Raw genomic sequence first — 14680 nt, forward strand, 5'->3', positions numbered from 1 at the left:
AAAAATGACATTCTTTCAGAATTATCCCAATGAGGAAATGAGAATATGTGCAAAATACTTAATAGAAGGTCTAGTGTAAGGAAATATTCTAAATATTCTATATATAGTAGTAATACCATTTTCATGACACATTCTGTTCGTAAAATTATTTTCCCTTCTCCCCAAAGTTAAGATAGAAATAAAATCTATCTTAAAAATTGTAGTCCTTTTGCTTTTTTCCCTTTCTATCCTTGGACACAGACTATAGCTCCAGGGCTGGTCATATACATACTTATAAAAATCTCAGATTATATAATATTGATACACAATCCCATTCTATTTAAAAATTCATTTATAGCAATGGACATCAAAATCAATCTCTGCTTCATATATTTAACAAAATAAAAATTTTGGTCTTCTTTCATGGTAATAGGTGCTTAAGCAATTTGCATTTATGATACTCAGTAACACCTGATTCTTTGTCAGAGAAGGAAGGCAGGATATCAGTTAAGAGTTTACACCAGTTAACAGCTATTTCTAAATGTAGTCTTTACTATGAACTTTCTTTTGTCTTGTTCTTACCTCCTCAGAGTGTGAGTTCTCACCTCTTTTCTTCTGATTGCATATTGTATTGGGACATAAATATTTATGTAAAGCATATACATGTACTTTGGGAAGTACATGTAATTAGTTCTTTACAAGACTGTGAGCCCCCTGAAGGTGGGAACTAGGTCTTGAGGTTACAGAACTCATTTTAGGTGGATGACCACAGATGGGCCCTTCCTCTAGCTATAAAGGATGAATCAAAAATCTAAACTGATTGGCTTTCATATGGACCTTTAATCTTGTTTGTCCAAAGAGACTAAAGAGGGGCTGGAGGGTGAGGAGGGAGTGTCTAATGGGAGATTCTGGTAAGGATTTTTTCTCTTTGATAAAGGGCTGGGAGCTGCCCTTACCACGTTTGGGATGTATGAAGATAAAAAACTTGGAGCTGTGATGGGCATCTTGTGATCACGACACAATAGACACAGAAAAGCAAAGCTGAAGATGATGCAACGGAAACGAGAGGAAGAGTCCTTGATAACACTGAGCCACTGAATGAAACCCTGACCTCCTGTCTTCAAAATTAAGCTAAAAGTAAATATCCTAATGGTTTAAGCCAGTGTTAGGTTTTCTGTAATGTGCAGCCCAAAGCACTTCAGATGCTACATAGTATTTTCCCCCCAGATTTTATTACTGGTTCACTGTATCCACTAGCTCTTGTTTGCCTGCTCTTGATTATTAAAAACATTTTTTTTTTTTTGTCATTGAGAATCCTAACATCACTATTTTGAAATTAACATCCAGGGAGTTCATTACTTTTATCTTGAGTGCTGATTGTCTTTCTTAGGATAAGTTTCGTTTTCTTCAAGTACTTTTAGAACTTTGATTTGTAGGCTCATTTTGTGTGGGAGTCTTCCTGCTTCTTATCTCTCCCCTTCTCAATCGCTGCTCTCTGCTTTCCTTTGTAATTGCTTTCCCCACCTGTCCACTAGTCAGGGCTGCAGTCCTGTGGGTGACAGTGGGGCTGTCACAGTTCTACACGGATCTGTATACACAGATGAGGAGACCGTTTGGCTCAGGAGTGAGGAAACTCCGTCTCACACCCTGGTGTCATTACTCTGTAGGAGTTGAAATTTCTGATTCCATACCTCCAGCACAGGTTCTGGCTCACGAGTTCAGTGCATTTTGTATTTCTGGTTCACCAAAATGCCTACGTTGCTCTGGGACACAGTTGTGCTTTAGAATCTTCTCTACTTCTTCCTGTCATTTTTCTATCCAAAGCTTCAAAACACATACATATCCAGGTACTCCACAGACTAGAACTTGAAAGCCAACATTATGTGAGTATGCAAAAGCCAAGATTTTTTCTGGACAACATAAAGCTCCATGCTGTGTTCCACTCATCGGTAATACATCCTACGAGAACAGCAGAGTTCTGATGAATAAAATAAGATCTGTGTGTCCTTCTGGATTAACAGGAGAGAGCAGATTAGCAGCACTGTTCCGCCTTGTGCTGATTTTTATCCATTTCTATGAAGTTCATGAGATCTAAGGAAGAATGGCATCAGGTCTGTTTGAAAATGGCACACTGCCTATATAAGATAAATCCCACAAATCACCTTAAGACCCAGTCAGTTTAATATAAAATGTTTTTAATTGTTTTTGAAAACATTTAAAAAACAATTTTTGAGCACTTTCAATAAAAAAAGAGAACTGAAATGCTACTGCAATATTCAACTACCGTAGTTTCAGCAGGTACAACAGACAACAAAACACTGGGGAAATCTGACTTTTTGCACTAAATGAAAACATGAAACAGGGCTTGTTTTTTGTCATTTATGGTGTAGTAAAGCACATTATAGTACAAGACTATTATATGAACCTCAGATGCACTGCACAAAAAAAAAAAACACAAAACTTTCCTTCTTTTCAGTTCAAAAGTCAGTGCTTATTGCAATTATATGCAAAATTATTTACTTCATGAAGTCTTATCATGATAAACAGTATGAAAAATGTTTTAAACATGAAAACAATGAAAATAATTTGAGAAAAGAACATATTCAACAATAAGCAGAATTAGTAAACATAAAAAAGTAAATAACTTGTGAATAACTATGCTTGCCTGGTTAACACTGAACCAGTTTTAATACAGCCAAGAAAAAAAAAAAGTGGTTACAGGAATACCTAGTACTGTACAAGATAAGTCAATAACACTCATGCACATTTTGTGATCATGTATTAACATGGTGAGGCAAACTAAACTTAATTCTTCCTGCTGTAATATTCTCATGTAAGAGAATAAGAAATAGAAATATCTCATTGAGATCAATGCACATTGCTACATAAGACAATTTTATCTGTCACTTTGATGACATTTTGTCTTTTCATAATGAAACACATTTAAAAAGTTTAATCTGTGGACTGTATTGGTTGCATTTATCCTAAGAGATGTGCCTACCACAGGTTCAACAAATTTAGTGCAATATATGAACCCCAGAAAGTTTGCTGGACGAATTCAACCAAATTTAAAGTGTTTGCTGCAATACTGTACAGAGGGTTAAAAATCCTCCAGTCTTTATATTTTTATAAAAAAAGATTTCCATTATTTTTATATTAGTAGGAAGCTAATAATGTAAACAAGGGATTAGAATGGCCTCAAAATCTCCTTTTCAGAGTATCTCATATAGAAAGGCTCCCATCATTTGTTAACAGAAATCACACAGTTTCCTTTGAGTATTGCATACTTTGGTGTGCAGTAGTGCTGTGTCTCAATGTACAGTGAAGAAACAACTAGCATCAGGAAAAAATATCTAACAGATCATTAAATCAAAATAACAGCAAACACACACAAATGCCAATAACTAAGACATACCAATATCTAAACCTCTGAGCCAACCCTAGCACCGTTTATTTATCAAAATATAAGTTTAATACCCTACCTTGCAAATTTATTGAACAATGAAACCTTATTAAATTAAACCCTTCATCACATTTGTTAGATATTCATTGATTGTAGTCTTCTGACTGGCTTACTGATTAAGGTAAAGGAAAGCTTAGCTAGCTAGGTTCAAGGTAGCACGGCAATGGTTTAATGTCAGCTTTAAAAACTTCATGGCAATTTTTAAATCTATTTGAGAGTAATCCTCAACTCACTCAAATGGAGCTGTCAACTAGTGAGCAGATTTGTATCAACAAGAAATTCATAAATAATTATTCATAAAACAAAACGGGAGCCATACAGAGAAACATTTTAAAACACATCCTGAGTGCTTCTTTTGCAAATGTGGTTATCACAATAAATAAATTAAGCATGTAATAAAATGCTCCTCTTCTTCAAGTACTATTGATATCCCCTTTGTTTTATCAGCAACATAAAGATTCGTGGCTTCAGACCTCCGGTGGTGAAATGTTTGGTTTTTTTTATGTTATCTCCCTCTGGTTTACTTGTTTTTCAAAGGGATCCCATGATCAACTTGTATTACTATATTCAGCAGTGAAGGAGTCAGTCACTAAATTGAAAACTTAGGAATATTATAATTAAAAACTTCAAACAAAATCTTAAATAGAATTTTAATATATGCATGTAGCCGTTGTGATGAAACTAAGGAAATGCTTTTATTTTCCTTCTACATTCCCCTATCTCAACTACCAAATAATAAAACATAAAGTATTTTTCTAACACGCTGGTATTTTACTCTATGAAATTGCAATATCTGGAGTTATTTGCTTGTGTGTCTGTGTCTGTGCGTGCACGCATACGTACATGCATGTCTCTGTGTGTGTGCTGGCTCCATATTAAAAATTAAATTTTAAAATAAGACTAATGCAAGGTCACAAATATAAATGGCTACTAGTTCTTTCTTTAAAAAATTTTAGTGCAGCTTTTGCTTTCCTTAAATTAATATTTAATTTTCCACTATTTTCTCCTATTTAAGCCCTTCAAAATGCAGGTGCAAATGGTACTGAAGTCCCAGAAAGTCCTACAGAGATTTTTTCATTCTACAGTAGCTCTATGCTTCAAGCCTAAATACCGATAATAACCTGAATATTATCCCTGTTTCAAGGAAGACCTTCTTGTCTACAGTTTACCTTAGCTATGATTTCATGTCTAAAAGATAATGCCAACAACAACAAAAAATAGCCTATACCTAAAATCAATGGTTTCCTCTACATTCTGTGCAGATCAACTGATGAATTAAAATGAACTTACACAAAATAAAGATCTAGACTGCTCTTGTAAAAGCTGGTTAGTCAATTGTTTACTAGCAAACAAAGTGATTAAATGGGGGAACATTACAAAGTTTAAAACCTAATACTTGCTCTTCTACAGCCTACTGTCTTCAGAAACTTGTTAAGAACTGAGGCGAGTCTAACCATTTCCTACTGAAGAAGAAACCACTTCTGCAGCAAACTCTTTTAAAATGTCACAATTAATAGTAAGTGTTTCTGCTGCGGGAGGCACTTCCATTAAGACAAATACAATACATATGTCTTTAGATACAGTGTGCTACATATTATAAAACACTATTTAACCCAACATTTCAACAGTAGGATGGTCCTTGCTTTCTATCCACTCAAAACCTGATGAAGTCATAGAGCTCATGGATTCACTGCAAATTTGTTGAAATAACGGGTCATTCTTTAATTCTTCCAGTGTAGCTTCATCATCTTGTCCCTGCTGACGACCTGGATCAAACAGTAGGTTTGGGTCTAAAGTATTCAAATCGTTGATGCTGCCTGAGAGCTCAGAAGACAACCTGATATCACTAGAAAAATCAGACGCAGTACTAGTGAGATCAGGTGCTACCTGACCTACCAGCTGCTGGTTGGTTTGCAAGCTGTCTCCACTCAACAGGTCTTTAACAGTGCTATTGAAATCTAATTGCTGCTCTCCGATTTCTGATTGTGCTTGATTATCTCCAGGAGAAAAACTGATCTGATCGGTGCTATTACTTTTAGTGAGGTAAGATGGTGTTTGGAATTCATAAACAGAAGTGCTGGAATCGATCATATTCTGCGGATTGGCACTAGGAAAAACAGTGGAAGTTTCCAAAATCTGAGTGAGATTCATCCGGGCTGTGTAATTGGAGGGCAGGTTGTTCATGCCCAAACCTCTCACTGCATCATCATTGTCAGAATCAAGTTTACTCAACAAAACATTGGTTATTTTTTTACTGTTTGTTTGCTTCTGAAGAGCATTCGGGAAGGCTGTCTGCATCATGACTGTCAATGGAACTGACTGGCTTCTTTGAGCTATGTTGTTGGCACATGCATCTGTGTGAACATTTGTGAAAACGTGAACTTCTGGGGTTACTGGACTTCCAAAGGGGGTCACATTAGATCGGGGGATATTAGATACTGGATACAGGGTGCTTCCACTAAGGTTACGTTGGCGATGAACAGCAGGGCTCACACTCCGGCATCTGAAGTTGCTGCTGGCAGATGAATTAGTTCCTTTATTATCAAGAGGGGCAGGGACTGCAAAACCCTCCTGTTTGTTGGTGTTATTTACAGTGGCACCTTGATGCTGCACAGGAGAGACAGGAGTCAAACGACCGAAATGAGTGTCATGATGTCTGGATTGAGACTGGTAAGACTGTCCAGGCACAGCAAAAGCATGAGGTTTCCTGAAACGGTCTTCCACTAGTTCCTGATAGCTTGGGAGAATGCCATGGCCAGAAACTGATGAATTACTAACCCCACTATACCCATTATTCATCCATTCAAGCTTGGTTTTGTCAGGGTGTGTGGCCATGGGTCTTTGCATCGGTTTCACAGGACTACTTGAGATAATGCTGGCATCATGATACGCCATACTGGAGCTTATTGGGGTAAATGCAAATGGATTCCTGCATTCAACAGGGCTGGGAGGGACACTACTGCTGCAGTTAGAATGTGGAGTACCAATGGGTGTGTGTCGGCTACTTCCTAAAGCACTATCCACAGGTGTGGTCTGGGCTAGCCTGGAGCAAGGGCTCTCCCGTGACAGACTCTGAGACCCAGCAATCATTTCTGATGTTGGGGTTGGGGTTGGGGTTGGGGTTGGGGTTGGGGTAGGAGTGGGTGTAGGTGTGTGGATCGGAGTGCCATTGCTATGGATTGGATGATAGAAGTGGGTACTGGAGGCATGAGATGACATTGGAGCTCCTGGAGTTACTGACTGACTCTGAAGGGTCATTCCCAAACAGTTACCGTAAGAATGAGAGTTGTTCATTGATATCTGCTGCTCCATAAGCACCAGCTCTTCCACAATACTATCCTGTGTCAGCTCATCATCAAAAGGAAAGTAGCTTTCATTTGTTTGGGAAACAGAAGGCTCAAACTCTTTCAGTTCAGACTGTAGAGGTAACTGATCTGAAGACTGTGCTTGTATTTGATTCAAAGAAGATTCTTGTATCTGGCTATGCAGCTGCTGGGTATATGTGTCCTGTGGCATTCCTTCTAATTCCCAAACAGACTTCTCTAAGTCATTGATATCAGAGTGCTCAGGAATTGTCATAACACTGATATCTTGCTGTTGTTCACAGCCGGCAGATATAAACTCAGAATCCTTACTGACCTGCTGCCATTCATTTGAACTAAAGCTGCCTTCTGGTTTTGAATCACTGTCCAAAAGAAAGACATTCCCTTCAAGTTTTACTTTTATATCTGGAGATGATGATGGTGTTTGCTGTTCTGAAGCTGAATCACTGGCAATGAGAGCAGAAGAATTCAAGGGTCGATTTGCCGCTATGTGCGAATTGACATTTATTGATACCTTGCCAGGAATCTGAGCACCGGCTGATGAACTTTCTATTTTCCCTGAATGTGGAACCTTTTGGTCCTTCTCAACACTGCCTGGTTTCTGACCTTCTATGATAACTGCAGAAAGCTGTTCCACAATTGGTTTCTTTATGGGAGGCACCTGGGACTCTTGCAATGCAGAAGACAGTCGCTTTCTTGGACTTTTAGTGCATAATTTAGGGTCTTTATTTATTGAGTCACCATTAGCTGGTGAGCTGGTGCTGGTGAAAGTTAAGTTCTGAGTGGCAACTGAGAGGGTGACAGTGCTTGGATTATTGCCTGTTGAAGTGCCTGGCTGAGTTTCATTACAGCGACTTTTACATTTGGTCCTCTGGTCACAGACCTTAGTTGCTTTTACTTCAATGACACCTTCATTTGAAGGTTTTTGCACTATTCCATCTGTATTACTTTTCTGCCCCAAAAGGGCACTGGGTGTTGTTTTGGGAGCTTTAGTCCCATCAGAGTTCTCTTGGCACTGTACAGGATGCTCATCTGATGATGTTTCCGGTTCCATTTTGACTTCTACAGCAGATGCTCCCCCGGTGCTGCTGGTCCTGGATCCAGGAGACTGAAGCGAAACAACAGAACCATTCTTGATCTGTGGAATGGTCCTTGACTCTTCTGTTGTTCCTGTAGCACTGTTTACTGAGGCAGAATGTTTAAGAGGGGCACTACTGTTGCTGGGCGTGAGGGATATTGCTGTCATTTTCACCACATTTAGAGAACTCATGTGTGAAGTGGGTACAACAGCAGTTTTGATGGGACTGCTAGTAAAGAGGACAGTAGTTGGGGAGCGAATGGTGAGTGCACTGGTGTTGGCTGGTTTAGGTAAGATCTGAGGGTAGCGGTGCCGGGCAGAACGATCCCCACCAGGACTGGCTGGAACGTTCTGAGGAGTCTTTGGTGCCTGTTTCACAGACTGCATGTGCTGAGTGACCACCTGTACATTGAGGGGAAGAACTTTGCCGTCAGAAGAACTCATTGGACTTGGTGAAGTTACCAACTGCCTGGTCCTCTGGACCTGTTTAAAAGGTAGAAAACAAAAAAAGTCAGATTTAACAAGTCTGCGATAGAAACAGTAATTCACATATTTGTATAGTATTAAGCCATTTTATAAATGTAATGCTAAAAAGAAAAAAAAGTTCCTCTGTTAGACAAGAGTTCTTTTCTATCTATCTATCTATCTATCTATCTATCTATCTATCTATCTATCTATCTAGATATTTACAGATATATGTTAGACCAGGTTCTATACAATCAGACACAAATATTACAAAAACTGCAATGCAGCGCAATATAGTCATAAAATATTAAGTTACAAAATATTATAAAAACATTAAGATATTTTCAATAACAAGACTAAAAACTCACATTTGTGATGAATATTTGCCAAAGTAATCATTTTTAAGAAGGTTATAGGAAGAGAAGATAAAATCTTGAAAAACCATGCAACTATAAAGGTATCTACCTCTGGGCCAAGAAAGTGACTCGCTCATTGGGGGACTGTCATAATGTCATTGGACATTAGTAATTAAAAACCACTGTGGATACAGTCTCAGATAAAACTACTGTCTCCCCAAGTTTGTTCTACAGTGAATAGTATATGAGTGTGGTTACCAGGTAGATCATGTTTTAATGACATGATGATAATGATAAGAAAAACAAAGATAAAAGATCTCCTTAATGATATCATCAACAATAACATAAAATACCACTTTGTTTCAGAATGATGCCCTCCCATTTTAAAAGCCCCTTCATCATAACCTCAGTTGTGTGAGATAGGAAAGGAGACTATAACCTCTGTTTGTTAATAAGGAAACAGATTCAGAACAGCTGAGAGACTTGTCCAAGGTCCTATGTCCAGCAAGCCACAGCAATAGGTCTATATTAAGGTGCTATCAATATGCTTTACCACTCTGCTCCGTCTGAATGTTAAAAAGAAGAAAAGTTTAAACCAAAAAAAGTTTGCACTTGATCATCCTGGCTTAGCTCGGGCTGAAACAATTCTGAAAATGACTCCTCTCTTACATAAAGCTCTGACTGGTTGTGTGTGCGTACTGTGCACGTCTTAAATCTCTGTATTTTCACTTGTGTTCACTCTACAGCTTGCTTTGTCAAAATCAACATCGTATATTGTGAATAATAAACAACCGACAGGGCGCCTGGGTGGCTCCGTCAGTTAGGTGTCGGACTCTTGATCTCGGCTCACGCCATGATCTCAGGGTTGTGGGATTGAGCCCCAGATCAGGCTCCATGCTGAGGAGGAAGTCTGCTTGAGATTCTCTCTCTCTCCATCTGCCCCTCCCCCTGTCCATGCTCTCTCTCTCAAACAAATAAGTAAAATCTTTAAAAGACAACTGACTGAAGCTGAATCTATCTGTGCTCACAAAATGAATCTGTAACTGAATCTATACCTATTCTTGCCTCCTTCTCATGTGTCGCTTTTAACTAAACAAATGATCTCCCACCATCCCAGTGAGGTCTAACGCTTATTTATTTAATGGTATTACCGGAATGGGACTAGGGACAGCTGCCACAACGATACCAATAGGCTGAGGAGACAGGATTGCTGGATTTCCATTAGAAAGATTAGTCACTCCATTGGTTGTAGCGCCTTCTGGTTTTTTGCCTGAGGATTCTCCTGGCAAAGGGGACTGCAGTTTCTGTTCTTGCTGCTTCTTCTGAATTTTCCGTTGCAATTGCTGTTTAGCATCAATAGGAGAAGGCAAAGTCTTCACTTGAGGCTGAAAAGAATTACTCTCAGCTGTAGGTATAAAAGCAGACGCCTGGGTAATTCCTTTAATTCCTGAAAATAAACAGAAAAGGAAGCTAAAATACTCCGTTTCATAGAAGGCAGTCACAACTCAATTTCTTTGACTATGTAGCCACCTACTGGACAAAGCAACCAAAACCCAGCAAATTTTAACTCACAATCTCTTTATAAAGCCTAAGTGTTAGACTTTCAGTTTAAAAACATTTGTCAATATGGTTTTAATTGACATCTTAATATCTGGTTCAACTCAGGTGACCATTTCAGTTACATCAGCAATAACAGATGGAGATTTTGAAAAGAGAAGTAGCTATGTTATAAACATGCAGAAATTAAGATAAATAAATACCAAGGGAGCATGTTTCACATCTTATCAAATGTCAGAAATTTCCTTCCCCAATTCTCTAATTAGAAATGCATGCATTTTCATGATTTAAATATTCAGCTCACCAGGGGCGTTCAATAAATATTTGCTGAAATCATTCATATTTAGAAAAAATGTGTATAGGGAAAACAAGCGTTTAATTCTACCAGAAATTCACAAAAAGAGGTATTATTTTAACTGCTACTATACAATTATTACAGTAATGACACAGGAGTAATAAAGCAGAGCTTCTGCATAAAACTGAGGTTAAGGTATTTTGAAACAGTGTCACTGAGAAAACTTTTTAAAGCAGTAATAAGAGAAACACTGAGAAAAAAGGAATGATAAATTAAGCAAGAGGTAAATTTTAAGTTAAGAACAATTGATGATATAATACAATCAATTTTTAAAACAGCTCATTTCACATTTAGGGTATAGCATTATGATCATTACAGAGGAAGCTGTGGCTGGTAAAAACAGTGGAGAGGAAAGGGGAGGATCACACCATCCTCCTGGTGCACCCTTTCCCCGGCCCAATTTCTGCTTTTCATCAACAACTTGCGGAGGGGGGACAGGAAGGAGAGAAGTAGTGACTTAAACTCTTTCCCGCACACTCACTCCTCAATAATCCCTCATCTTTTGACCCCCTTTTGATCACCTAAGTACCATTTTCTCTCTTCAAATCCAGCTCAAACTGTACTGCTCCCTCCTGGCCCCCAGCCTGGGCTCTGGCTTCTCAGCACCTGCACCCGAAAGCCTCTGCCAATGGCTCAAAGCTCAGCTGTCTCTCTCTTGCCAGGATTTCTGGACAGGAATGATTTCCAAGCAGCTGACTTACAAAAGGACATTTGTAACACAACCTGTTCTTAATATGGAGACTATATTTATAAAAAACCAAATTCACCTTCAAAGGATGAAGATTAATCACCAAAGGTATTAAAAAAAATACGGCAGTGGTTTGAGAACAAAATTTTAAGTCTAAAAATGTTTTGAGTAATGATATAATTGATAAATTACTTAACACTTTCACAAAGTGAAATGTTTATATATGAAATTTTTAGTATTTTTGTTTAAAAAACACACCTCTCTTTACACTTATGCTTTAAAAATTCATTCATCCCATCATTCACCACTTCTTTCAGTCAGACTTTGTGAGCCATGTGGAAAATAAGATGGAGATGTTTCTTTTCCCATGATACCTCCTAAGTCCTCAGCTTGTTCAAGTACTAATCTGGGTGTCAGCAGGGGTAAGAGAAAGAGAACACAGGAAGCTGAAGAGGCCCTATCTTTTAAAACCTCATTTTTGCCAGAAGATAAGAAGACAGCATGATGTAATGCAGTTAACCTGGTCTTTTGAGACCAATGAACTGGAATTCAAATCCTGGTCCCACTGTTTATCTGGCCATGGACAAATTACTTAACCTCCGTAAGCCTGTTTTCTGATCTGTAAAATGGAAGTTAATACCACCTGTCTCACAGGACTGCTGGGGGGAGAAATGAGGAAATATATGCAATCTACCCAGCTAGATAAGGCTACCCAAGCACTCTTCTGTTCATGTGTAAGTGTAAGTGAACAGATTTAAGTCATACAGTTTACAATCTAGACAAAGAAAATCATGACAAAGTTTTGATAAGAGATTATTTTGCTGAAGTGAGGCCTCAACTGACAATATGATGAAAGAATAGAACAATTTTATACCCCCCAAATACGTAAAGCTTCTGATAAGTATAAAATGGAAAGAAAAATAATTGTTAAAATTATTAAGATTAAAAAAAGTGAAGTTATTTAAGAAAAGTGAAGTTATTTAAGAAACTATAATTCTTGCTGGGAGAAATCTATTATAGATTTTAAATTATTTACATTTAATAATCAGAATCATCATCTCTGGAAAACAAGTTTCACATAAATACATTTTTCACAGAAATTATAATTTCTTTTTTTTTTTTTTTTTTTTTTTTAAAGATTCTATTTATTTATTCGACAGAGATAGAGACAGCCAGCGAGAGAGGCAACACAAGCAGGGGGAGTGGGAGAGGAAGAAGCAGGCTCATAGCGGAGGAGCCTGATGTGGGGCTTGATCCCATAACGCCGGGATCACGCCCTGAGCCGAAGGCAGACGCTTAACCGCTGTGCCACCCAGGCGCCCCAGAAATTATAATTTCTTACACTAATAATACAACTTACTTATTCTTCCTTAGGTTTATAAGGTATGACTGAAATGAGACATTTAAAAAACTGCAACAGAACAGGTACTTTACACAGCTACTAATTTAGGAGGGAGTTGTTTATTCCAATACTGTCAATTCCTAAACCTATCAAATGAAAAAATCCTTATTTGAACAAAAATATTCATTTGTATATTTTAAAAAAATCACTCTTGCTATTTTATAATAATGCTTCATATAGTTTGCTTTCTGTGACACTAAGGTACCTCTCACATTATCCAAAGATCATTTTATTTATAATTATTAGTTTCTAATAGGAAGCTGGCAAGTCATTTTAAAAATTTAATCTTATCTAAAATTTATTAATTTAGACACACACATATATTTAAAGTACATATACACATATTCTTTAAATTTTAAAATAGCACCGGAAAAATTAATGAAATACCAACTGGGAAATCTTAAAGTTTCATGTTTCAGCAGAGCAATATACTAAAGAAAAACTACAGCTTTAAGCTTTATAATGAAATGACTATAATTATCACTATTTTTCTTGGCTCAACAAACCCATCTGAACTTAAGAGTTAAGTGAAGTGAGGGTAAACTCATAAACACTAAAAAGACAAAGAAGTTCTCTGGCGAAACTCTACTTTTGCTACGAACTCTAAAATGCAGTAACACCTCTGTCCTTTTTAGCTTGTTAATGGTAATTTTGTACCTGGTGGTGCTGCTGCCATTACTGTTAGAGCTGCCATCGACTTGGTGCCTATATAATGACTTTTTACAAGGAAGCGGGCTAATTCCAAGACTGTGTCAAATGGCTGGCTTAACACTTTCTGGGCCCATTCACACACAAGACGGCAAGCAGAAGAGATAACTTCCTCATCAATATTTTGAAGCTGCCCAGAAGGTTCAGTTCCTTCCAACTAAACAAAGGAAAAAGGAAAAGTTAACTTAGAAAGTTCAGAGAAATATAAACTGAAGCACAGCGAAGACATGTATTCTTAATTAGAAGATGTAATCTAGATCTGTCGGGTCAAACTTGTATAAAATGCCCTGTTGGCGGGCATAGAAGAGCCGCGCAAATAAGAGGCCGATGCCTGCACCACCGGGCCAGGGCACAGCCGCCAGGAGCACTGGGACTGTAACACCGAAATGGTCGTGAAACATATATGAAGGCTAAGGGATATTAGGAATCTTTCTAAAAGACTTTTCTGACATCAATAAAACAAACTATGCCACTAGCTGTATTTTCTCTTCTTTGTACTTTTGGCCACCTCAAGTCTTTTGTACACCTAGGTGGTATTAGATAAATATATAAGTAAATCAAAAAGAAAAAAAAAAAGACATTCATACTATATTACTCCACAACTTAATTTTTCCTCTTGACTATATATATATATAGTCAAAATACATCATGGATATATTTAGATTCTAGTTAGGCCTATGTGCCTCCTAATTTCGCGAGCCATGTTGACGTAAGTCAGATATGCTAAAATTTTTCAGCCACTGTTAAATTTTTTGTCTCATTTATTTTGTAAAAGGCATAGTTCCTGGTCCCTGGTTTTACCCAAATGAGACAATGCAGTATGCATTTCAATGTTGATATTAAAGTATAATTCTACTTATTAAAAAGAAAAGGCAGAATTCTTACCCCATCTCCAGTTTTGTGAAAATCAAGATTGGGCAGTGTTGGCATATGAACAAAGGCTTTTTTCCTCAGTCCACTGTAGCAATATGTAATAAACAGTTAAGGTCTAAAGCATTCTAAATTAAAGGAACTGCTTATATGTAATTAGCATTTGAGAAGTAACCATATATAAGAATAAAATCAGCACGAGATAACATCTACTTTCAGAGTTTTTCAGTAAGAGAAACCTCAATATTATAAATTCAGGACACTTTCACTCTTTTGAAACTAGAAGAGTCTTTGTAGAATGTTACCGTCTTAAATGAAACAAAAGGATTCTCATCTGTTATACATTTTATGAATAAATGTTCCTAATAAGGCTGTGCCAACCACCAGTAACAAACAGGTCAGGAGGAAAGGAATATCCAGATGGAAACCTGGCACA

The 14680-nt window shown here is 37.6% G+C and overlaps 1 protein-coding gene across 5 annotated transcripts in view; it reads right to left on the reverse strand.

Moving 5' to 3' along the window:
- Positions 1–2157: 2157 nt before the first annotated feature.
- The window catches only part of RFX7 (regulatory factor X7), a 128949-nt gene continuing 116426 nt past the window's right edge, over positions 2158–14680 (reverse strand). For 4 of the 5 annotated variants that reach the window (XM_087859180.1, XM_087859181.1, XM_087859183.1 and 1 more), the window contains 4 exons: positions 14260–14340; positions 13324–13531; positions 9816–10111; positions 2158–8326 (listed from right to left, as the gene is read on the reverse strand). In XM_087859180.1, coding sequence (XP_087715306.1) covers positions 5051–8326; positions 9816–10111; positions 13324–13531; positions 14260–14340 — 3861 coding nt within the window. In that variant the 3' untranslated portion in view covers positions 2158–5050. The remainder of the gene's footprint in view (positions 8327–9815; positions 10112–13323; positions 13532–14259; positions 14341–14680) is intronic. The other variant, XM_087859184.1, reaches the window with a different exon arrangement.

The sequence above is a fragment of the Ursus americanus genome, chromosome 36 (assembly GCF_024610735.1).
Source record: "Ursus americanus isolate L20-20 chromosome 36, mUrsAme1.1.p, whole genome shotgun sequence".
NCBI classification, from domain to species: domain Eukaryota; kingdom Metazoa; phylum Chordata; class Mammalia; order Carnivora; family Ursidae; genus Ursus; species Ursus americanus.